Source organism: Rhinolophus hipposideros (assembly GCF_964194185.1).
Source record: "Rhinolophus hipposideros genome assembly, chromosome: 9".
NCBI lineage: Eukaryota > Metazoa > Chordata > Mammalia > Chiroptera > Rhinolophidae > Rhinolophus > Rhinolophus hipposideros.
In genome coordinates this window covers 15,750,869-15,774,747 of record NC_138055.1, presented here as the reverse complement: position 1 = coordinate 15,774,747, position 23,879 = coordinate 15,750,869, and the positions used below count along the sequence as shown (strand labels likewise).

At 40.7% G+C, this 23,879-nt stretch overlaps 2 protein-coding genes across 5 annotated transcripts in view; one reads left to right on the top strand and one right to left on the bottom strand.

Annotated features, from left to right (window-relative positions):
- Nucleotides 1-9,666, bottom strand: part of GLT8D2 (glycosyltransferase 8 domain containing 2) — a 53,240-nt gene extending 43,574 nt beyond the window's left edge. Inside the window, exons 1-2 of the mRNA XM_081060383.1 lie at nucleotides 9,287-9,666; nucleotides 3,513-3,644 (exon numbers count right to left, since the gene is read on the bottom strand). The gene's annotated coding sequence lies outside the window, so the exon portion shown is untranslated. The remainder of the gene's footprint in view (nucleotides 1-3,512; nucleotides 3,645-9,286) is intronic.
- Nucleotides 9,667-9,819: 153 nt separating this feature from the next.
- Nucleotides 9,820-23,879, top strand: part of HCFC2 (host cell factor C2) — a 41,403-nt gene continuing 27,343 nt past the window's right edge. For all 4 annotated transcript variants that reach the window (XM_081058526.1, XM_081058524.1, XM_081058525.1 and 1 more), the window contains exons 1-7: nucleotides 9,820-10,003; nucleotides 11,404-11,552; nucleotides 12,758-12,918; nucleotides 20,604-20,812; nucleotides 21,583-21,667; nucleotides 23,072-23,178; nucleotides 23,286-23,474. In XM_081058526.1, the coding sequence (XP_080914652.1) occupies nucleotides 9,841-10,003; nucleotides 11,404-11,552; nucleotides 12,758-12,918; nucleotides 20,604-20,812; nucleotides 21,583-21,667; nucleotides 23,072-23,178; nucleotides 23,286-23,474 (1,063 nt within the window). In that variant the 5' untranslated portion in view covers nucleotides 9,820-9,840. The remainder of the gene's footprint in view (nucleotides 10,004-11,403; nucleotides 11,553-12,757; nucleotides 12,919-20,603; nucleotides 20,813-21,582; nucleotides 21,668-23,071; nucleotides 23,179-23,285; nucleotides 23,475-23,879) is intronic.

Genomic DNA, 23,879 nt, shown 5'->3' with positions numbered 1-23,879 from the left:
AGTGCGTCATTTTTCTTTGGAGCAGGCTTGACATTTTGCTATTCTTCCCTCTTAACTCCTAGCAAGGTGTACTCTGGTTTAAACCACAACTCCACTCAATGTCTTAGCTAATGACTTGGCTGTAAGATATTTATCTCTGGTTGCAGCCCCAAAAAATTTTTTTTACACATTGATCCTTGTGGGAAGTCAGAAGATTCAGTGGCGGCCAGGGTACGGTGCTGCAAGCACTCTTGCTCCAGTCTTCACTGAACCCACATGAGCAAAAATCACATGAACAGCTCCTGCCCCACGGCTTGCCACTGCCCTTCCAGAAGGATGTGCTGTCACGAGCAGCAGGACAACGGGTCCCTCGGACATCCCAAGGCATTGTGGTGGGAAGCACTCCAAGTGGATTCCTGCCGGTTCCAGTTTCCTCCAAAGATCGTGTTTTCTCCTTCTTTGCATCTCTCATCCACCTAGCAGAATGCCTGATGCAGTGGAAAGGCTGGTGAGTAAGTAGGTTCAGAGAATGTGACAACCAAAGCAGCCAAGCGGGGGACTCAGAATTGAAATAATAATTTTGTTGTTTTCATAGACCCTGCTTGCTATTCTTATTAGCTTCTACGTGGACCCAAATGTCTCTGGTCGTTGCTCTTTGTATACTTTCTCCCTGACCCGCTACTGTCTCCAACTCCAGGTTCTTTCTCCTGTATTTCTGCTGGGCCATGTTCTGAGGATACAAAAGGCTTGTTATCCATGACCTGGATTTCCACATTGTTATGTATAGAGTCTTTCCTGGGAAAGATGTGAAGAGAGCAGACACACAGGATACAGGTGCCACTCTGGGAAGTGCAGTGGCTTCCAGCATGGGTTCTGGAGACAGGCACACTTACCGGAGGTGTTAGCTCAAGCCGGATATGACTAATACTTCCACGTTACTAAATATCTCCGTTCCCTTTCCTCATCTTTAAAGTGGGGGAGCCTCATAGGGCCTGTGCCAGGGTTAGAAGGCACCATGCATGTAAAGCACCAAGTAAGGGCTCAATACATGGATGCGATTCGCATTGTTGCATGAAGACGCTAATGGGATGAACTAGAGAAAGAAAGTGCAACAGTGAGGTGCTTACAAATTAAAGAAAAAAAGTCCAAGGAAGTTCTACGGTGTTGCAAGCACTGCTGGTAGCCTACTTATAACCCTTTCTGCTTCCTCCCTTCAACTAGAAACACAATCTATTGGGGCAGCGTCCTGCCCAGTTAAAAATATTCCCCTCCTCAGGCATCCTGCAGCTAGAGTGGCATGTGAGCCGCAGAGTCAGCTGTCTGCGACTTCCTAGAAAGCTCTGTTTTCCTGGCAAAGAGCTGTCTGGTGCCCTGTGCTCTTTCTTCCTGTCTGAAATGCAACCTGGATGCCTGGAGGTGGGGCAGCGTCTTGCAGCTCTGAGGACAGAAGTTCCACCCAGTGCTGTCAGGCGCACACGGTCACAGCAGCTGTGCAGAGACTGCGGTGTTGGTCACCAGGGCCGTGGCAGGGCATGGAGGGCTCACTCCAATGGGCTGATGGTGGAGACGTGGAAAAAGGCACTGTTTGAAAAGGTGTAGTCTGTGTTAGGACAACCTGGTTAAGAGATAGTGCAGTAGCCTGGGGTTAGCCATTGCAGGGAGTCACTACTATACCCGGCCCTGCAGGACAAAGGAAGGGAGTGGTTAGCAGGGCTGGGAGAAAACAGCAGCATGGACAGGGCTCCCTGTGTGGACCCCCACAAAAGGGACTAGGGGGCTAATTCCCCCAACCTTACAATCTCCTGTTGGTGGGGCCTCCTACTGGCCAAACCCAACTGGAAGTCAGAGGGTAAAGGAGCCAGTGATGTAATCCATTTCGGTCAGCCTCTCAGGGCACTCAACAGGTTCAAGAGTGGAGGGTAGGTCTGTATAAGCAAATAGAAACTATCCTTGCCTAGTGTGGCTAGGGTCCCCGGGATGTGATTCACAGCCGGCACATGTTTAGAGGGTGGAGCAAGAACACAGGAAGAGCCTAAGTCCCTCATGGCATGGAGTCACCAAAGCAGTTCTGAATGAACGACTTAAGGAACATCTTGCTATGCGAGGAAAAGCAACCCTCATGGGCTTAAGTCGGTTGGGTCAGTGTCATGCAGGGCGTCATGCGGGGGTCTCAGTTCCCACTCCCCACATAAGAACGCACTGAACAGGACATGGCTAGGCCAAAAAGGAACATTCACGGAGCCAAAGGTAGGGGAGTCATACCACTATACTCTCGCTGACGGCATCCGCCTCTCTGTAATCTGCTCTTGCTAGCTCAGCCACCATCTTCTTGTTAGCCCCCATTTTCTGCTAGTGAAGCCACGGCAGTTATATTAGTGACCAATGGCTCACTGGCTACAGCTGACGGCCAACTAGCCACAGCTGACGGCCATCCAATCACAGTTGATGGCCATTTACTACCTGAGCCAGCACCTTTCCACGTGAGGGCGAGAGCCTGGAACCTGCGCTCCTGGCTCTGTCCCCACAGTCGGGTTCCCGCTCTGTGCCTGAATGAGTCCTATGAGATCCCTATGTGTTTCACATGCGGCTTCAGTTTGTGCTATCCTTAGTCAACGCAATGTGTATCTGAGTTATTATTAGCTCATGCGTATTTCTTATTCGTTGAAAGTCAAATGTTCATCATTTCTTCTTACCCAATGAGCCTGCCTTGCTGAATGTATTACTTTGTAGATAAGTTCTTAGGTAAAATTGGTTAAGGCTGATAAAGGTAACTGGGAGGAAAGGAAGATGCACCCTGTGGTGACAGTGAATCACTAACTGGGTCAGTGTGACAAGCTGCCATTTATCGCCTGTCTCCCAGGTTACCCCACGCGTGGCAGGAAGTGCAGCCACAGGAGCCTCAGTTCCCTCTTTTGCCTGATGGTGCCCAGAGATGGGTCACCTGCTCTGGGTTCTTCCCTGCGCCCCCCCCCCGAGCTACAGTAACTTCTCCTGCACCCTCCTCTTTGCCCCTGGGTTCCCTCTCCCACATGAGATGACTGTTTTTCTTCCTTGGCTCTTGTGCCCATTTCCTGTTCTGGTAAATGGTGTGGGCTCTAACTGGCCTAGAATTCTGCCTTGCAGCTGCCCTGTCCATGTCTTGGCTGCAGCTCTAGCAGAGACCCATGGCCAGAGCCCTGCCATCTGCGAACAGGCCTCTCAGACACCATCTGCTTCCTTCATCTCGGGAACAGTGCCTGCTCAGGCTCTCTGCTGTGGAGTTCAGCCTACCTGCTGGCATCCCCAAACCCTTTCTCAGACCTCTGCCAATAAGCCCTTGGCCTGAGTCCTCAACTGAGTTTCAGGTATTTTTGGACATGGCAATTTAGACTCTTGGCTGAAAACAGCACTGTCTGCCGCCTCCCAGCACCAGGCCCTCCCTCTGAAGCTGACACCTCGGTGGCTTGTAGCTCAGGGGGAGGAATAGAAACAGTAGTAATGTAATGAAAATAGTGATGATGATGATGACAGAGGTAAAACAATGTGCTACTTACGAAACGCTCACGACAGGCCAGGCATGGTGTAAGCGCAGCACCGTGCTTGCTTTGCATGGTCACAGCACACAGTTCAGTCACCACGGTTTAGTTGAGCAGCCTCAGCCCCGCCGCCAACAACACAGTTTAAATCTGTTACCAGAGGATATTAACTATGAGTCACGGCGTACGTACAAACTTTGCTGCTAGCTGTTCAGTCCACCAAATTACTATGCAAAGAACAGATCCACATCATGAGCTGTCACCACTCACGTCACTTCTTTCGCAGTGTGTCTGTTGGTGACTGGTCAGTGATGTCTATTGTTCAGTTTATGTGCAGACGGCAAAGCCTGTAGTTGTGTTGCTTCCTTCATTCCCAGTGATAAATCCATGTGATATGTACAAAAATGGATAACAGAGAGAATTGGCCAACAAAGACAAAAGTGTTACAAAGAAACAAAAAGTGACAACGGTGGGAGTGAAGTTCAAATGAAAGGTAAATGGAGGTAGAGAAGAAACAGCTGGCCTTGGGAAGACTCTGTCACAACTGAATTCTAGATACACCGTCAGAAAAATTTACGGGAGGTGAATTTATGAACATAAATGAGGAAAGTGGTTGTGATGAAAAGGATGAAGACGTTCCAGAGAAGGAACAAGGGCAAAAAGTTCACATTAAAGGAACTCGCAAAGATGTGTCATGACATTTAAAGTGCGAAGAATAAAATATGAGAGGCTGACCCAAACTTAGAAAGGAGTGTGACAATTTGCCAAGGCACAGAAAAGATGCCCACTCCGTATAATAAGTGATACAAGAAGGGAAGCACTGTCCAAACTACCCTTTGGTAAGTTTTATACAGAAAAATAAAACATTTCATTCTCAATGTTTGCAATATTTTAAATTACAACAAATATTAGGTGGACTAATTTGTTTCATTTCCTTAGCCATTAAAAACCAACAGTAAGAGCGTTTCAAATATTTTGACAAAATTTTTCAAAGGTCACGGAACAATCGTAATTTTTTCCCATTGAGAATTAAGATTGCTTTGCAGTGTTTCAACTTACATGGTCATTTTTACAAAACTGCACTACCGTGCAAAGGGAGGACTGCCTGCACGTTACATATATTATCTCATTTGATCTTCAAAATAACCCTAAGAAATGGATGCTATTATCATCCCCATTTTATGGACAAAGAATCCGAGGCTCAAAGAGGATAAATACTCTGACCCAGACCACACAGCTAGTAAATGGCTGCACTTATTGGATTCTAAATCCCATGATCTTAACCTCTATGCCATAGTGTGAGTCCAGGTGCCTGATGGGTATTGGGCATGGGGGAGCAGGAGTGAAGGAGAGAAAGTGATAGATAAAGGTACCTTCTCTAATGTAACCTCAAAAGGCTAGAGCAGCATTGTCCAAAAGAGCTTTCTGTTTTCTATTATATACTTACAGAATATAAATATTTACATAACCTATAATATAGAAACATATTCAACCCTAGTATACATGTAATTTTACATGTACTTCTTAATCCATCTTTCTGCAATCCTCCAGGATCTTGCTCCATCAAGTTGAACTCTCCCTGAGGCAGGTCTAGTTGGTTAGCTCAACCAAAAGTCATTTCCAACCTTTTTTCTCCCTTGCTTTCTTTTCATTATTGAGGCTAAAAACAAACAAACAACCACTTTGATAGACTCCTGTAGCCACCCTCTTGGCAAGATGACCCCCAGTGTCTGCTCTCCCCTTCTGTTTCTGTAACAGAACCTTGTATACCAGTTGGGCACATGGCCATTCTAAATAAACCTACCTTTCCCAAACTTCCTTCAACTAGCTGTGGCCTTGTAACTAAATATTGGCTTATGGGATGTAAGCAGAAATAATATATATAATTTCAGAACGTGTTCTGGAGAGGGAAAGATTCCTTTTCCTTACTCTTTCCTGCTGGCTGGAATATACATGTGATAGCTGGAGCTGGAGCAGCCATCTTGGACCATGAGTTGGAAGGAAGAATTCCAATCCACAAAGTGTACAAATCCCTGAGGACTTACTGAAAGCCATGCCAGCTTTCCACTGCCACTTCCAAAATTCATTTACATGGGAGAAACATCAACTTTTAAAGCCATTATAATTTTGGTGTTTCTATCACTACAGAAACATAATCTTAATATACCCCATGCCCCAGTTCTGGCCACGAAAACCTAAGGGCAAGTGTGCTGGATGGCTTCTGGGCAAGATGCTTTTCCTTCCTGTAAAAGGAGAGCTCTATAACCTGATCCTGGCGGTCCTCCTGCTTCATGCCTTTGGGCATGGTTGTGTGAGGACACAATGACCAGGGCTACAACAGCCTTCTTGTGACCACAAAGGAAAAGTCAAGAGAAATTCAAAGCAACTATCCAGAACCGTGATACTACTAAACTGCTGAACTAGCCCTGAACCCACCTACCCTAGATTTCTGGTGCAAGATAATTAAGAGCCGTATCATTTAGCACGCTGTGTGTTGAATATTCTGGTTCTTGTGACAGAAAGCATTTCCAAATGACATTTCTCTTGCTATATGTTCTTGTTGATGTCCTCCACAAATTCGTATGTTGAAATCCTCACCTGCAAGGTGATGGCATTAGGAGGTGTGTCCTTTGGTATTTTGGTGCTTATGTCATGAGGATGGAGCCCTTATGAATGGGATTAGTGGTCTCATAAGAGAGACGCCAGAGAGTTTCCTGGCTCCTTCCACCAAGGTTACAGTGAGAAGTCACCTCTGCAACCTGCAAGACAGACTTCACAAGGCCCTGATCTTGGACTTCCAGCCTCCAGAACTGTGAGAAATAAATTTCTGTTGTTTTGTAAGCCACCCAGTCAGTAGCACGTTGTTATAACATCATGAACAGAACAAAACATCTCTATTGTTCCTTCAGTCTTCCCTTTTCAACTGGATCCTTCTTTGGGGCGACAAACATGCTCAAGTCTCATTTACGCCCTGTATCCATTTCTCCACTCCAGCCACTGTTTTTTAATTTCCTCTCATGGGAAATCTCTGTAAAAAGTAGACTATACATGGTATCAGCACTTCCTCACTTGTTATTCATTCTTCAATCTTCTCTGCCTATCCTCCTCCCACTCCACTATTTTCACCTACGCAACTAATAACTTCCCAGTTTGCAAATCAAACAGACTCTTCGTCTTTTTGCTCTCTGACCTCTCTACCTATGGCTTTTGTCTTTGATAACCACTTCCGCCCCTGTGAAACCTCCTTCACCTGTGGCTTCTTTGACTTCACTCTCACCCAGTTCCCTTTTGACCTCTCTGGCTCCTCATTCTCCATTTCCTTCGTGAGCGCCTCCTTCTGTCTTTACCTCTTAAATGTTGGCTTCTCAGTGGCACTTTTCTGCTTCACTCTTCTCTTCCCTTTCTATACTCCTACATGGTAACTTCCATTCCTGTAGTTTCCAAGATTGAAGGTAGTTATCTTGAAAATTGGGGACCTCGTCTAGACTCCTCACTTAAGCAGAGTTGAGTCAAAGCTTCTCTGGTACAATATCTCTCCCACTGGATTAAGCACTTAGTCATAGATTGAATTGTCTCCCCCTCCCAAGGATATGTTGAAGTCCTAACATCCAATACCAACAGAGGGTCTTTGTAGATATAATCAAGTTAAGACGAGGTCATTAGGATGGGCCTTAATCCAACATGATTTATGACTTTCTAAGAGGAGGAGAAGAAATACAGACACACAGAACAATACCAAGTGCTGATGGAGGCAGAGATTGGAGTGATGCAGCTACAAGCCAAGGATTGCCTACGACTGACGCCCACCAGCGGAAGCTAGAAAGAGGCAAGGAAGCATTCTGCCCTACAGGTTTCAGAGGGATCATGGTCCTGCTGACACCTTGATTTGGGATTTCCAGCTTCTAGAACTGTGAGACAACAAATGTGTTTTAAGCCACTTGGTTTGTGGTACTTTGTTACAGCAGTCCTAGAAAACTGATATATACTTCCTCCAGTGTCCTGCAGCTCCTTATCTAAGCAACCAGTTATAACTTATAATTTCTTTTGTCTTAAGACTACTTTGCCTTCATCTTTCTCCTAGTTTAGGGATTTTCACACTTTCAAATATCCTAGACCAGTTTTGTGTTTTTAATTTGAATATCAGCGTTGGGGTTGCAACTTTTTAATTTTGCCCTTTGTCTTTTGCTATAAGGACATAAAAAAAAAAACCACCCAAACTTCCTCCTACTTACAGCATCATTCATAAAAAGTAAGGACATTTTAACACTGAATGCTCGCAACAAAGTATAGTTCTTTAAATTAAATATTTTAAGTTCTATAAAAAACTCATTGCTTTATCCCAATTTCTCCAGTTTTGTTTCCGATACCTAACAACTTTGTGACAGAAACACTTAAGAGCTCATATTATGTATGTGACAGAGCAAAATATTAATACATAAATATTCATAGCCTCCTTTCTTTGTTCCCAGCCATCTTTCCCCTCCCTTCCCAAATTCTCTTTGACCATATTTGAAATAGGGGTAATAGTAAGAGGAAGAATTTAAGAAGCAAGAGCTGGAAAGAATTGTGAGGATTCTTTTTAAAAAGGTAGACAATCAGGGCCGGTCCAATGGCTCAGGAGGTTAGAACTCCATGCTCCTAACTCCGAAGGCTACTGGTTTGATTCCCACATGGGCCAGTGGGCTCTCAAGCACAAGGTTGCCAGTTCGATTCCCCCCTCCAACTCCCGTAAGGGAGCTGAGCTGTGCCCTCCACAACTAAGATTGAAAGGAAAACAACTTGAAGCTGAACAGCACCCTCCACAAGTAAGATTGAAATGACAACAACTTGACTTGGAAAAGAAAAAAAAGGCCTGGAAGTACACACTGTTCCCCAATAAAGTCCTATTCCCCTTCCCCAATAAAAATCTTTAAAAAAAAAAAAAGGTAGACAATCACCCCTCAAAACAAAGTTATGGATGAGAAGGTGGAGAGGCATGCTTAGGTTTGAGATAGTTGAGGAAAGGGTTGAGCTAGGCATGGGAGAGAAACTGAAAATGATAAGGGATGAAGAAAAAGAAATTTTAGGAAATTTGATGTACTTTGTGTGTATTCTTCCTTCAGTACCAGCTCGAGCGTATGAGGTACAGATTTACTTTCAATACTTTTTCTCTTTGAGTGTGATTCTGTAGAACCAGATCACAAGGCAGCTGAGCCTTACAAGGGATACAGGTGACTGTGGCAGAGGCGGTACTGGGGTTAGGGGCCCTGGAATCAGCAGCCCTGTGTTAGAATCCCGATCCCAGTTCTTTTCTGCTCTGTGCCCAGGGGAGCATTACTTTACTTTGCTTCATTTTCCCGTCCATGAAAAGGAGATAACAGCACCTTCTGCACTGGATTGTTGGGAGGATCATGTGAGATAATACAGATAAAGTCAGTGCTTGACACTGGAGGACGCTCAGATATTAGTAATAAAACAAATCTACAGAGGGTGCCAAAAAAATGTATACACATTCTCAGCAAGGAAAACTATTAAAATTGTGATACTCCATATATACCCAAACAAAAGATGAATACAAGTCACGGGTGACTTCTGCAATTACAAGAGGCATTCAAAAGTGGTTCCCATCAGCGTCCGGACACTTCCGATTACCACCAACTACTGCTTGAGGTTGACCCAAGTGTCCACTTGCTTTGTTTAACCAAAACAGAAGAAAAAAGCCTTCCGCGGCTCAGCGGTCCTCAACTTCTTGGCCAGGCATGCACAAAGCCCGGCCGGCCCCACCTGCCTTGGCAGGCTCAGCTCCCACCTACCCTCAGGTGGTGCCACGCGGGGGCAGCTCTCCGGACCGCCGGAGGGTGGCCCCGACTCCCTCGGCCCCTCGCGCGTCCGCGGGCGCCCTCCGCCGGGACAGGCTTTCCGCTCCCGCGCCGCGTGCCCCGCGCTGGGAACTTCCCCGCGAGCTCTCCTCCCTCCGGTGGTACTGTGACTGTTTCCAGGGTCTGATTGGCCCGCACATCATAGATGCTCCAAGTGGCCGTAACGGAAAACGCCGTGCCTTCTCCGGCAAATACAAAACTGGGGGCCCTGGGGGGAGGGAAGACGGGTCGGCAGGAAGTGTTCTTCCACCAAAGCACCGGTGCCACAGGTGCCCCGGCCGCCGCGTCGCCGGGGACGGGGGCGGGGCTTCCCCGCCAGGACCCCGCCGCTCCCCGCGGCCTCCAGCCTCGCCCGGGCCCCCGCGGTCACGTGACACCCCCCACCCGCCCGGGGCGCACCGCTGGGGGCGGGTCCCCGCCCACCCCCGCGAGCGGAGGCGCCGGAGCCGGCGCGGTGAATTGTGGGCAGAGGGGCGGGGGTTGGGAAGATGGCGGCTCCCAGCCTCCTCAACTGGAGGCGGGTTTCCTCCTTCACCGGGCCCGTCCCCCGCGCCCGGCACGGACACCGGGCCGTGGCCATCAGGGAGCTGATGATCATCTTTGGTGGGGGCAACGAGGGCATCGCGGACGAGCTGCACGTCTACAACACGGGTAGGCGCGGCGGCGGCTCCTCGGCCCCGCCTGTGGGAGCCGCGGAGGGGGAGGGGAGGGGAGGCGAAGCGGCGGCCGCGGCCCTGACAGCTGTCACTGCCCTGCCTGCCTCGTCCGGCCGGCGGCGGGGGGCGGCTCGGCCGCGCGGCCCCGGCGCTGCGGTGCGCCAGGCGGCCGCGCCGTGTCCCGGTACCCGCGGGGCAGAACCGGCCCGCCGCGGGCGGTCCCGAACCCCTCCCGCCGCAGCCGGGCGGACGTCGGCGAGACTGTTTCTGACCGTCTGGGCCTCGTTCCGAGTCTCGCTCACCCCGGAGCCCGGGGCGCGGGGCGCGGGGCGCGGCGGCCCCCGTGCTGTCAGAAACCCACCCCAGCCCCCGCGGAGGCCGCGCCGGCCCTTCCCGTGTCTCTTCCTCGGGAGGAGGAGACTCGAGGCGGGGCGGGTGAGGTGGGGAAACGACAGGCCTGCGGCGCCTTCTCCCCAGAGGCCGCCCGCCTCGGGCAGGTGGCGGCCAGGAGCTCTCCTGCGTCGGTAACCTCGTTAACCCGCGGGAAGCGGTTCGTGGGGGAGGCAGCGTCAGGCGGGTGTGCGCGCCGCTCCGAGGGCGGACGGTCGGCGGGCGCCCCCTGCACGGCCCGGGAGGCCCGACTGTGCGAGCCCCCGCGGAGGAGGGAGGCGGCTGGAATACATTTCCCACTTGTGAATGCCCCAGCGATCGTGAGAAAGTGTGTCCCTTGGTATAAGGAAAATTACTGCATTTGGGGTCTGTGTCGTGATCAGGAACTTTTCTTTGACCCATCCACTTGAACCATAGTGGTCATTTAAAGGTTAGCAAACTATTGGCGTAGGAGACATTTTATTGTTTCACCTTCTCCTCCTCCTGGCACCCCGGAGTATAAAGTTACAAAGTTATTGGACCATTGGATGTCGTGCACAACCCTGGCTCTGGAATAAGTTCGGCCTGGTTTGAAGTTTGCTCCGCCAGTTGCTCGTGATCAGCGCTCAAGTTACCAAACCTTAAGTGTCAGATTTTTTTCCCTCGCACGATGGAGATGATGAGATTCATCAAGTAGGATTTTTGTGAGAATGAAATGTGACAGATCAGGGTTTGTCTATGACAGCGCTGTAGACATTTGAACTGGAGAATTCTTTGTTGTAGTGGGCTGCGCTGCACCCTGTAAGATGTTTGGCGGCGTCCCTGGCCTCTGCCCACTAGTGTCCAGTGGCACCCTCTCCCTCCGATTATGACAACTGAGAATTTTTAGTTTGCCGCTGGGGGCAGGAGCAGAATCATCCCCAGTTAAGAACCACTGATATATATCAGTGCTACATACAAACTACATACTCATAGTTTGTGATAACTGTTTATTATAATTGCTTTTAATTTTATTTTGGCAATTAGTTACAAATCAGTGGTTCCTACCAGCTGTTAGAGGAGACATCCCTCCAGGCTGTGCTGCCCATGGATTTGTCTGTGACGGTACCAGAATATTAGTATTTGGGGGAATGGTTGAATATGGAAGATACAGCAATGAGTTATATGAGTTACAAGTAAGTGCCTTTCAAATTAATTATTTCCGCCTGTAGCTTTAATAATGGCATTACTCATAATTCTTCGAAAGATTGCAAAATAGTTTAAATTTGTGAGATTCACCTTTTATAGTTTTGAAGAAATTGTTTCCACTTCACTAAAAAGCCAGTGTCTAATGTAAGGCTTTTTCCAATACCTAGTGCAACATTTGTAACATTAAGATATTTTTCCAATATCTAGTGCAACATTTGTAACATTAAGATGTCTGTTACTTATCATCAGTTGTACATGTTACATATTTAGGCTTTTGTATTTTGGTGCAGTAGTTCAAGGTTGGCCTGCAACGGAAGCACCCAGAGTGCTGATGAAAACACAGATAGAGGGCTGGCGAAAACATAGATCGCTGGGCCCAGCCTCCAGAGTTTCTGAATCAGTGTTATCTAGTAGGGCCTCACTATTTGCATTCTTACCAAGTTCCCACTTGTTGCTGGTCCCCAGACAATACTTTGAAAACCTCTGCCTTAGTTAAAGAAATTGTTACCCTCACACTAATAGTCATTTTTTTTTCTGGCAGTACATACAAAAAAGAGGTAACAGTTTCGCATATCCTTTCTAAATTTGACTCACTACTAAACCAGACTCAGAGCCCTCTGTGACAGCCCTAATTGACTTTTATTACTGAACTGTGCATATGTTCCCTGGGCCGTGATCATGAGGGCATCTGGTAATTGGCAGAGGTAGGTGGATTATACCTATTTACAAGCAACTCATTTCACAGTTAGTTTTAGATAAAGAAATCATGGATGGCCAGAGAATAAGCTTTGGAGTTTTGTTTGTTAAATGGTCTTTATGCTTATTTAAAGGTTAAAATATATACCATTCATAGATTACCTAATTTCAGAAAGTAGGAATATATAAATTACTTTTAATCTTAAAGCTATATATAATAATTTTTATTTGCAAAATATTTTAGGACTGTTAGTGTTTATTATTATAAGCTTAGTTTGCCGTTGTGGAAAGTTGTGAATATGAAAGACTAGACTGAATTTCTATTGGAACATTTATTTTAATTCTAGAAGTTATCTGCTTGTCATTTGTCCTACAAGTAACTTATTGGAGCTTCTGATTGGATTCGGATTAAAAAGTATTGAGATGATGTTACACTATTAACAATATAGGAATGCTTTCCTGATTTTGTCTGAGTGTATTTATGCTCTTTTTTTAGGCAAGTCGTTGGTTATGGAAAAAAGTCAAACCCCATCCCCCTACTTCTGGTTTACCTCCTTGTCCTCGGCTTGGACATAGCTTTTCTTTATATGGTAACAAATGCTATTTGTTTGGTGGCCTGGCAAATGAAAGTGAAGATTCCAACAATAATGTTCCCAGGTATGCTGACTCTTTTTTCAGCCCAAAGGCTTATTTTACGATTTAGATTAAGAATATTTAATTTCTTCACCTTTAATTGTTAAAAGGGATGAAACTTAGCCTTTTGCCTGTAAACTTAACAATGAACAAATTTGTGTGCATTTGTGTTTTCCTTAGTCCGTGGAGTATATCTGTTTTCAAAACTATGCCGTTTCTAATCAGAAATCCTTATTAAAGTGATATTAATATAACTGCTTGTAGCAATATTTTTGTATCTATTGAGCCACGATGTATTTTAATTATCATAAGTGAAAATGAAAAGTAACAAATGTTATTTTCAAAGTAAGTTTCTCTGGAAATTTGGAGACAAAAATCTGAATATAAAAAGGCCATTATTTCCACTTTTCATGCAGGAAGCTGTCAGAGTGATTCACAAAAGTGAATACTTTTTGAACCAATACTCCCTTCCTTTTTCCAAACAGAATTAATCACTATCTCTTTTCTATTCACATAGGGTTTTGATCACTTGGTTATTATAGCACTCAGGATTTGGAGATTTTAGAGTCCAAAAGGCTGTTTTCTGAATCACTGCTTACTATGTGTGTCCTTTAGTACGAGTAATCTAGGCTTGTTTTCCTTCACTGTGAAATGGAGTGATTAAACACCTACCTTTCTGTGTCATTGTGATAGCTAAATAAAGTCATTGGCATAATTTTTAAAGTTGCCATCCACATATAGTACAATAGTTGTTATGACCGTGTAATGTATCTTTTTACCTACATTAGATTAACGTCTTAGTTTGTTTTTGTGTGTGTGTGTTTTTCCCCCAAACTTTAAAAAATAACATACACTAAAACATCATCGGAAATTTTGAAACTAGAGGAAATGAAAAAATATTTATCCCACCACACTAATCCATGTACTTTTACTTTTAGCACGTCTTTTTTCATTTTTCTATTAAACAGATTTTTTTAGGTAGAGACTCATAAAAATTCAAGAAATTAGAAAGTATATAAAGTTTTTTCTTATAGCATCACTGTCCCCTAACCTAGGCAAACATACATAATTCAGTTTGATGTGTATTTTGGGGGACCTTTTTCATGTAATACATTGTATTAGTCAGCCTTCCTTAGGTTATTGTATCTAACAGGCAAGCTTCTCAAGTTTACCGTACTTGAGGGTGCAAATAGATACATGCAATGCTTTTTAAAGCCTCTGATTAAAGCTAGTACATTAATTTCTGTTCACAGTCCGTTGGTCAAAGCAAGCCATAAGGCCAAGCCCTTAAGTCAATGATCCAGGGATGTATGTTCTGCATACTGGGAGAGGAGAGTTGGGAGCGTTAATTTGATCCTACACAGACATGTATTCACTTATAGAAGTGAGAGCTTTCTTTTTGCTTTGTGACTTTGGGTTTATTTGTTTTTGTTGTTTTTTTCCTTTAGTGATATATCTTGGAGCTCTTTTCCTGGCAGTAGACACAAATTGACCTTTTTTTTTTTTAAGGCTGAAAAGTAGTCTGAATTATGCAAATTATTTAACCTTTCCTCTACTGATGGACATTTAAATATTTTCTTTTCTTTCTTTTTTTTTCTATTACAGTTTTCACACATGTATAAATATTTTGTAAGATTGATACTTATAAGTGGAATTGGGGGGGGATGTCAAAGTGTGTTTACATTTAAGTTTGTTAGGTACTCCTGAATCAACCTCCAAAGAGACAGAGCCATTTATATTCCTAATAACAGTATATGATAATACCTACACCTTTGGCAATACTAGCTTGTCTCCCTCTTAGTTTTTGCCAAGCTAATAGGTGAATACAATTCGTGGGTTTATTTTGACTTTTTTAAAACCTGGCAATGAGCTTGATAACTATTTCTTGAACATTTGCCGTTCAATTTTTGAACTTTGTCATATCCTTCTTCATTTTTCTTTTTTTAAAAATTGAAGAATAAATTATATACCATAAAATCTAACCCTTCTATATGTACAATACAACGACTTTTAGTAAATTCACAGTGTTGGTTAACTATCACCACAATCTAGTTTTAGAACATTTCCATTACTCCAAAAAGAAACTTCTTATCCATTTGCAGTCAGTCCCTATTCCCATCCTGATCCCCAAGCAACCACTAATCTATTTTCTGTCTCCATAGATTAGCTTTTTCTGGACATTTCATACAAGCGTGATTTTCTGCATTTATCTTCTTTCACTTAGCATAATATTTTTGAGGTTCAACCATGTTGTAGCATGATCAAATATTTCTTCCTTTTTATGGCTGAATAGTACTCCATTGTATGCATGTACTACATTTTATTTATCCATTCATCAGTTGATGGATATTTGGATTGTTTCTAGTTTTTTCGACTTTTATGAATAATGCTGCTATAAACATTTGCATACAAGTCTTTGTATGGACATGTATTGATTTCTTTTGATCAAACCTAGCAGAATTACTGGGTCATGTGGTAAATTTATGTTTAACTTCTTAAGAACTACCAAACTGTTTCCCAAAGTGACTGTACCATTTTACATTCTTGCCAGCAATGTCTGAGGCTTCTAATTTCTCCACATCCTTACTAACAGTTGTTATTGTCTGTCTCTTTTTATTGTAGCAAAATAGTGGGTATAAGGTTGTACCTCATTGTGGTTTTAAATTGCATTTCCCTATTGACCAGTGATGTTGAGCATCTTTTCTGGAGTTTTTTAGCCATTTGTATATCTCCTTTGGTAAATTTCTATACAAATCTTAATTGATTTTTAAATTGTTTGTAGTCTAATTATTGAATTGTAAGAGTTCTTTATATATCCTGGATACAAGTTTGTTTTAATCAGAAATGAGATTTGCAAATATTTTCTTCCAGTCTGTAGCTTGTCTTTTCATTTCCTTTTATCTTTTGAAACACAAAAAAGTTTTTAATTTTGATAAGTCCAATTAATCAATTTTTTCTTTTATGGATCATGCTTTTAATGTCATATTTAAGAATTCTACCTATCTCAAGGTTATGAAGATTTGTTCCTCTGTTTCTTCTAAAAGTTTTATAGTGTTAGCTCTTACATTTATCTCTGATTCATTTTGCGTTAATTTTTATGACTGGGGTAAAGTAAATGTCGAAATACATTTTTTTACATGTGGATATCCAATTGTCTTAGCACCATTTGTTGAAAAGACTAGCCTTGGCATCTTGTTTGGAAATCAGTTGACCGACCCTAATTGTAAGGGTTTATTTCTGGACTCTTAATTCTATTCCATTGATCTGTATGTCTAGCCTTACGCCAGTACCACATTTTAGCTTTGTAGTAAGTTTTGAAATTGGAAGATGTAAGTTCTCAAATTTTATTATTCTTTCTCAAGTGTATTTTGCCACTTTGGGTGCTTTGCATTTCTTTGTAAATTTTAGGATCAGTTAGCCAATCTCTGCAAAAAGTTCTGCAGGATTTTGATAGGGATTGTGTTGTATATATAGATCAATTTGGGGAGAATTGCTGTCATTAACAGAGTCTTCCAGTCCATGAACATGGAAATGTCTCTCCATTTACTTAGATATTTAATTTCTCTCAGCACTATTTTGAGGTTTTCAATGTACAAGTTTTTATCTTATTTTGTTAAATTTATTCCTAATTTTTTTTTTTTTTGATGACTGAGAATAGATTTGGTTTCTTAATTTCATTTTTGGATTGTTCATTAGTAATATGTAGAAATACAATTGGTCTCTGTATATTGATCTTGTATCGTGACTTTGCTGAATTCATTTATTATTTTTAGTCATATTTTCATAGATTTCAGTTTTTATTATTGATTCTTAGGAGTCCTTTCTATATCACGTTTAATATGTTCCAAATATTTTTTCCAAGTCTTCTATTTGCCGTTTTTGTTTTAAAGGGTTTTCATTTTTGTTTTATCAAGTTTGACAACATTTTCTGTTATGGCTTTCTGGTTTTGTATCTTGCTTAGGAAGACTCTCCTACACCAAACTTATAAAAGTAACTATTCTATATGTTCTTCTAGTACATTCACAGCTTTGTGTTTTGTTTAAAACATTAATACATTTGAAATGTATTTTTGTGACTACTCTGAGGCTTTCAACTTTTTTCTTCCTAATAGATTTCCAATTCTCCCAGCATCATTTATTAAATAATCCATTTTTTCCCTGTTCATTTGAAGTCCCATCTCTGTCATATGTTTATCCTCATATAAATGAGTCTTTTTCTAGGCTCTTCCTAAACTAGGGGTTACAGACTACATGCTGCGGGCCAAATTTGGCCTGCTGTCTGTTTTTTTCCTTAAGTTTTTATTTATTTATTTATTTTTTTGGTGTTTTGTTTTGTTTTTTGAACAGGACTTTATTGGGGAACAGTGTGTACTTCCCGGACCTTTTTATTCCCCCAAAGTCAATTTGTTGTCCTTTTAATCTTAGTTGTGAAGGGCGCAGCTCAGCTCCAGGTCCAGTTGCCATTGCTAGTTGCAGGAACATAATCAGGGCTATGTTCTGAGGTTGTGGGAAGTTCTCCATCTCTTATTATCCTTAAAAAACATTTCTTGAATATTTAGTAGTAATTTTCCATAATTTTCTGGAATTAATAATAAGTTAAGGGGATGATGTTAGACTACCTTTTCAATATCGCTTATAGTTATTGATCTATTTAGATTTTCTAATTTTTCTTGAGTCATTTGGTAATTTGTGTCTTCCTTGAAAAATCACTCATTTCATCTAGTTGTTTAAATTTATTGATAAAAATTATGACAATTCTCCCTGTATCTTTAAAACCTCTGAATCTGTGGTTAACATCTTTTTTCTCATTCCTAAATGTATGTGGTTGTCTTTTCTTTTTTCTAATCAGACTTGCTAAGTGGTTTGTTTTTTTATTGGAGTTTTCAAAGAACCATTTTTTTGTTTTATTAAAATATTTCTCATTTATTTTCTTCAACTCTATTCCATTTCTTTTTTCCCTTTTTCCTAGCTTCTTTTAAACTTCTATTAATACTAGTTTGAATGCTTTTTCCAACATTTTTTAAAACTTTTTCTCACTTCTAATAATTTGGTTATTAATTCATTTATTTTCAGTATTGTTTCCTAATAAATGCTATGTACTTTCCTCTGATTACAGCTTTGGCCATATTCCATGAGTTTTGATATATAGTGCTCTTCTTGTCATTAATTTCTGTTTTTCTCTTTAATCTCAAAGTAATTGTGCATAATTTTTTAAAATTTCCACATGGAAAGTTTTGTTATTGTTGCTGATATTTACTTTTACTGTATTGCGGTTAAAAGAAAAAAAGTTGACTATGGGGTTTCTCCTTTCTGGAGATTGTCTTTGTGGTCTGTTTCACAGTCAATTTTTGTGATTATGCCATAGGTGTTCATGAAGATTATGAGTTCTTGACTGGGTACAAGGTTCTTTATTAAATCACTGTTTTAAATTATTATTCAAAGCTTTGGGGGTTTTTGGGTGGGAACTAGGTTATATCAACTTCTGAATATTTTAAAGTCTGCTAGTGTGATTGTGAATTTGTGTTTTGTTTCTTGTATATCTAATTTCCAACCTGTGTGTATTATTTTGTTGTAGACTTATCTTTTGTAAGTAAGACTAGCAAATAATCAGTATGAACTGGTATAGCATACTCGCTGGCGTCTGTTCTAATCTGTTTTACGTCTGTGCCATATCAGTTGTTAAATAGTTTAATATAATCCTTGCTGTTAATTGCTTATAGCTGGATTCGGGGTTCTTTTATTTTGTTTCCTCTGCATACCCCCTGCCCCCAAGAGACATTGTTTTATAATAGGGAAGATTTTCCCTGCCCTTTTATTTTATGTCTTCTGTTAACTCTGCTTGTTGTTGCTACCCCCTACCCTGCCCCACTTTTCCTGCCTTTACTAGATATTTTTAAATGAGGGCAAACGTTTGTATGTATGTATGTCTATATATCTATGTATCTGCATGTGTATACATATACATTTATATAATTTTTATTTCCTGTTCTGGGAATTGTTACTTTATATCCTTTTATCTATGTCTATTGTGTGATTGGTCATTATCTTGATTTTGTAGGAGCTCTTTACATTAAGAAATTTAATCTTTTTCTGTGATGTGTACCAAATTTGCTTTCACAGTTTATCATTTTTCTTTTGACATTATTTATAGTGTTGTTTTTCTAATCTTACTAGTTGCTTTCCAGAGGGTATGCTTTGGTTATTTTTCCTGCTGTTTACCTTTTCTTAATTTATTGTTTTTCTTTGATTCTTCTTCTCCTTTTAATGATCTGAAAGTTATACATGCTAATCCTGTGCTTCCTTATTGCTCAGAAATTATTACACACATTTGGGAATAGATTACTATCTTTAACTTTAGGTGATTTTTTTTGCTTACCTCCTTTGTCCATATGTTCGTTCCAATAGTCTTGAATCTTATTCCGTATTACAATAATGTTAAGAAATTAATTTTTTCGTAAGTCTTTCTTACTGATTATTTAGATGACCAAGATCATCAACATCAATTTAAATGTAATTATAAATTATTGCTTTCTTTGCATTACCATTTTTCTTATTCAGTGTATTCTTTCTTGGAATTCCTTTTATTTTTCCTGATTGATGTCTAGAATCACTTTTCCCCAAAACAATTATATGGCTAAACTTTGAAGTTTTATGTATCCTCAAATGTTTTAATTTCCTCCCTCATACTTGAGTAATAATTTGGTAGGAAATAGGTTTCTATAAAAGTCATTTTGCTCAAAACATTGGAAACATCCATGTCACCGTTGAGAAATTTAATGCCAGTTTCTAGAATTTAAAAGCTATGTAGAACATTGTTACAACATTGTAGAGTGAAATTTTAAAAAAAAAGAAAACTTGCGAAGCAGCATTTGTAGTATGCCTCATTTATACATGTGTGGATATGCTTCAAGCAGGCGGTCTTACCAGTCATTGTCAATTGTGATTTTTCTGGTTATTACAGACCACGTAATAAATTGTCCCAAAAGTTAGTAATGAAAAGTGACAACCATTTCGTTATTTATGCTCATGGATTCTGTCATTAGGAATTCATAGAGGATACGGGAGTGAAGATTAGGCCCTCAAATGGGAAGGCGTGAATGGTCACTTCTGTGTCTGATGCTTCAACTGAGACGGCTAAAGGATGGACTCAGCTGGCACTGTCATCCTATGTGTCTACATTTGGCCTCTCTAAATGGTGGTTTTTGTGGTAGTTGGACTTACATTGTGGTGCAGGATTCCAAGAGCAAGTGTTCCATAGTGAAGTTGCATTGACCTTCTGTGACCGAGCCTTAGAAATCACGTGGTGTTGCTTCATCATACTCTAATAGTTAAAGCCATCACAAGCCTGCCCAGAACCCAGGGGTGGGGACATAGACCCTACCTCCTGGTGGGAAGAGTGTCAGAGAATCCGTGGCTGTTTTGAAACCATCACTGTTGTTTTCATGGATAAGAGTATTGTCTAACTGATGGCAGAAATTTTTTAGATCTCTTTTGTTAACTACTTCATTCCCAGAAAAGTGCCTGGTACACAGCCGTGTTTGATAAATACGTGTTGAATGAATGAGTATGGGGTTCCTGCTCTCCTAATGCCTTTCTATACTATATGAATTTTTCACAGTAAGCGTATATTATCTTTATAGATAGAAACAAAAAGCAGATGAAAAGTACATATTATGTTAATGTTTTTAATTTCTGGTATGATATTCTAGGTATTTAAATGATTTCTATGAGTTGGAGCTACAGCATGGTTCTGGTGTTGTGGGTTGGAGCATTCCAGTGACAAAAGGGATTGTGCCTTCTCCGCGAGAATCCCACACAGCTGTTATATATTGCAAAAAAGATTCTGGCAGTCCTAAAATGTATGTTTTTGGTGGAATGTGTGGTTCTCGCCTGGATGACCTGTGGCAACTTGACTTAGGTAAGCTTAACTTGATTCAGGTTCAGGAACTGGTTATGATTGATAAAGGCAAATATAAAAATTGCTTTGAAAAATATTTTTGAGTACAGTATTTATTGAGTTGCACTTAGATTTATAACTAGCACTTGGAGCCATCTCCGGGGCAGCTGGGGTGTGATGTGAATGGTGGCTGATCAATGAGGTTAAACAGATGATTGTTTATGATACTAACACTCCTGTACTCCCTATAAGTAGGGCCACCGTATTTCCTGGTTTGCCTGGGAATGCTTATTGTACCAGTAATTATAAATAGTACCCCGTTTCACTCTGTAAAGTGTCCCAGTTGGGGATGATCAAATTTATATGGTTACCCCTTGTACAGGAAGTATAGCATTAGTAATGTCATTACTGGTCAGTGGAAAACCTTTGGGTAGCTCTTTTTAAAGAGATCCTAGGAATGAATGATTGAGCAGTAGGCATACATTTCACTTTTGACTACCTTCTATACAATGTACCCTTACTTAAAACGTTAATATGCCTAATCTGGCCTCAATTCAAAATCGGTGGTACCCTAAATACACCTCATTATTATAATTACTAACATTTAAGTGTAAATAATTTCTGTGACTGGCAATTCATGTCAGCTGGAAATGCTTATTTTAAAATAAAATTCAAGTAACAATTTGAAACATGTTTGCTTTATTTTAGTAAGTCCTTTTCTAAAATTCTGCCAGTTCATGTAATTTGCTGTTATTAGATCAAGTTGCTAATGTACTTATTTTTACTTTTAGAAACTATGTCATGGTCAAAACCAGAAACTAAAGGGACAGTGCCACTTCCACGAAGCCTTCACACAGCCAGTGTTATAGGAAACAAGTATGGTGTTTCTTTGTTTTTTGGTTTGTTTGTGTGTTTTTTAACCAACTTAAGAAAGATACACTAAAAAAGTGTGATGCTACTAGTTTCTTGGAAATATATTACTGAATTTAATAATGTTTGTGCTTACTGGAGTTAAAATAAAATGCCTATGGAAGCTAAAATTCTTAATGTGCTGTTTTCTTATCAAGCTGCCCCCTTATACTTCTTTACGTTCCTTACAATGGCTTGCACAGAGTAGATATTACTTAAGTGTAAGGCAGAGTGTTGTCAAACTGATTGGTTCTGTATAGACAGGTTTGACACACCCAACTCACTGTTTCTTTTTACATATTTTACATGTTTTTGGTAGTGCTTGATTTGATATGTATACTCAGTGATTATACTTTTGATGGAGTTATGGTTAGACTACAGACTCTAACCAGATTGCCTGAATTCAAGTCTCAGCTTTGCTACTTTTCCTTTGACCTGGGGCAAGGAAACAATCTGTCTATATCTCAATTTCCTCAAATACAAAATGTAGATAATAGTAAATTCTATTTCACAAGGTCGTAATGAGGATTAAATGGATTAATACATAGAAAATGCTTCAAACAGTTCCTGGTACATAGAGAGCACTTCTTAATGGTGTGTTGTTACTGTCATCAACAAGGTCCCTTATTTGTGCAACACCGAGCCAGGATTGCATATTATTTGCTTGTATAGGGACTTTACCTTAAAAGTAATGTTTTAGGAAACAACTAGTTGTAATTTAGAACCTCATCAGTTCTTTTTGAAAAACAGACATAAGCAAAATAGACATTTTTAAAACAGAAGAACACTTTTATAATATGTAGCTTTTCATTGGAACTCTGATATATAAAATAAAAATAGAGCTTCTCTGATTGGCTTGAGGTCAACTCTGCCTGATGAGCTTTTCTCCTTTAGTAGCAATTAGGCATGTCTCAAGAACCTGAGGAACATGGTTTAAATTTTTTTATTGCAGTGATATCAGTGGCCAAAGTTATATGAAACTAATCCTCTTTGGTTACTATATGCATACAATTCTAAATTTGACTTTGAATGTCATAGATCATTTGAATATCTTTCTGACTGAGATACCTTAGTACGTTACATACACTATTGATTTTCAAATGTATTATAATTGAAATATTTCCCACTTTAAATAACTTGCCAGAGATAAATAATTTGATTCTTTATTGCTTTGTAAAATTGTAAACTCTTGAAATACTACATTATTCATTATCTTATTCCCATTACCTTGACAGTGATAAGCGAGTGAATAGTTCTGTAGCTTGGCGTTAACAAATAAGAAATTTAAGTCTGTTCTTAGAATTTTAATCTAAAAAATAAAACTTTAGAAAAAATGTCAGCTACTTTATGTTCTTTTTCTTTGCTGTTCAGGATGTATATTTTTGGTGGATGGGTTCCACATAAGGGGGAAAATATTGAGACTTCACCGCATGATTGTGAATGGAGATGTACCAGTTCATTTTCTTACCTAAATCTGGGTGAGTCTTTTAAGAGTTACTTATTGAAGTACAATTTATTAATAAAAGAATTTTTGTTTTGTTGTTTAAGAATAATAGATTAGTCATGGATATGTCTATCTTTTTAGATACAGCAGAGTGGACCACCCTAGTATCAGATTCTCAGGAAGATAAAAAAAATTCAAGACCAAGACCGAGAGCTGGACACTGCGCTGTTGCAGTTGGCACTCGATTATATTTTTGGAGTGGAAGAGATGGCTACAAAAAAGCACTGAACAGTCAAGTTTGCTGCAAGGATCTTTGGTATCTTGATACTGGTAGGTAAGAGTATTTAACAAATACAGTTTCTCCTTTAGGTAAATAAATATTCGAATAATGTCTGTCGTTAAGAGACTTACTGCAAATGCCACTGCCTCACTTTCTCATAATTAAAAATGCATGGAAGAATTAACGTATGTAGATACTTCCACTTCAGGCGAGTTTCTTAATTTTCCTCTCCTTGAGTGTAGACCGGGTTTAGTGACTCCCTTCCAAAGAATAGAGTATGGAAAGGGAAAAATAGTAGCTTTACAATAAAGAAATCTGGCAAACACCACCTTAATCAAGTAATCAAGTTAATATCAAGTAATAAAGTGATAAGTCATGTTGCTATCATTTGCCCCTGCCTCCCCTATCATATGCTAAGAAGAACCTTCACCTCTGTGGTACTCCACCCAAAAATC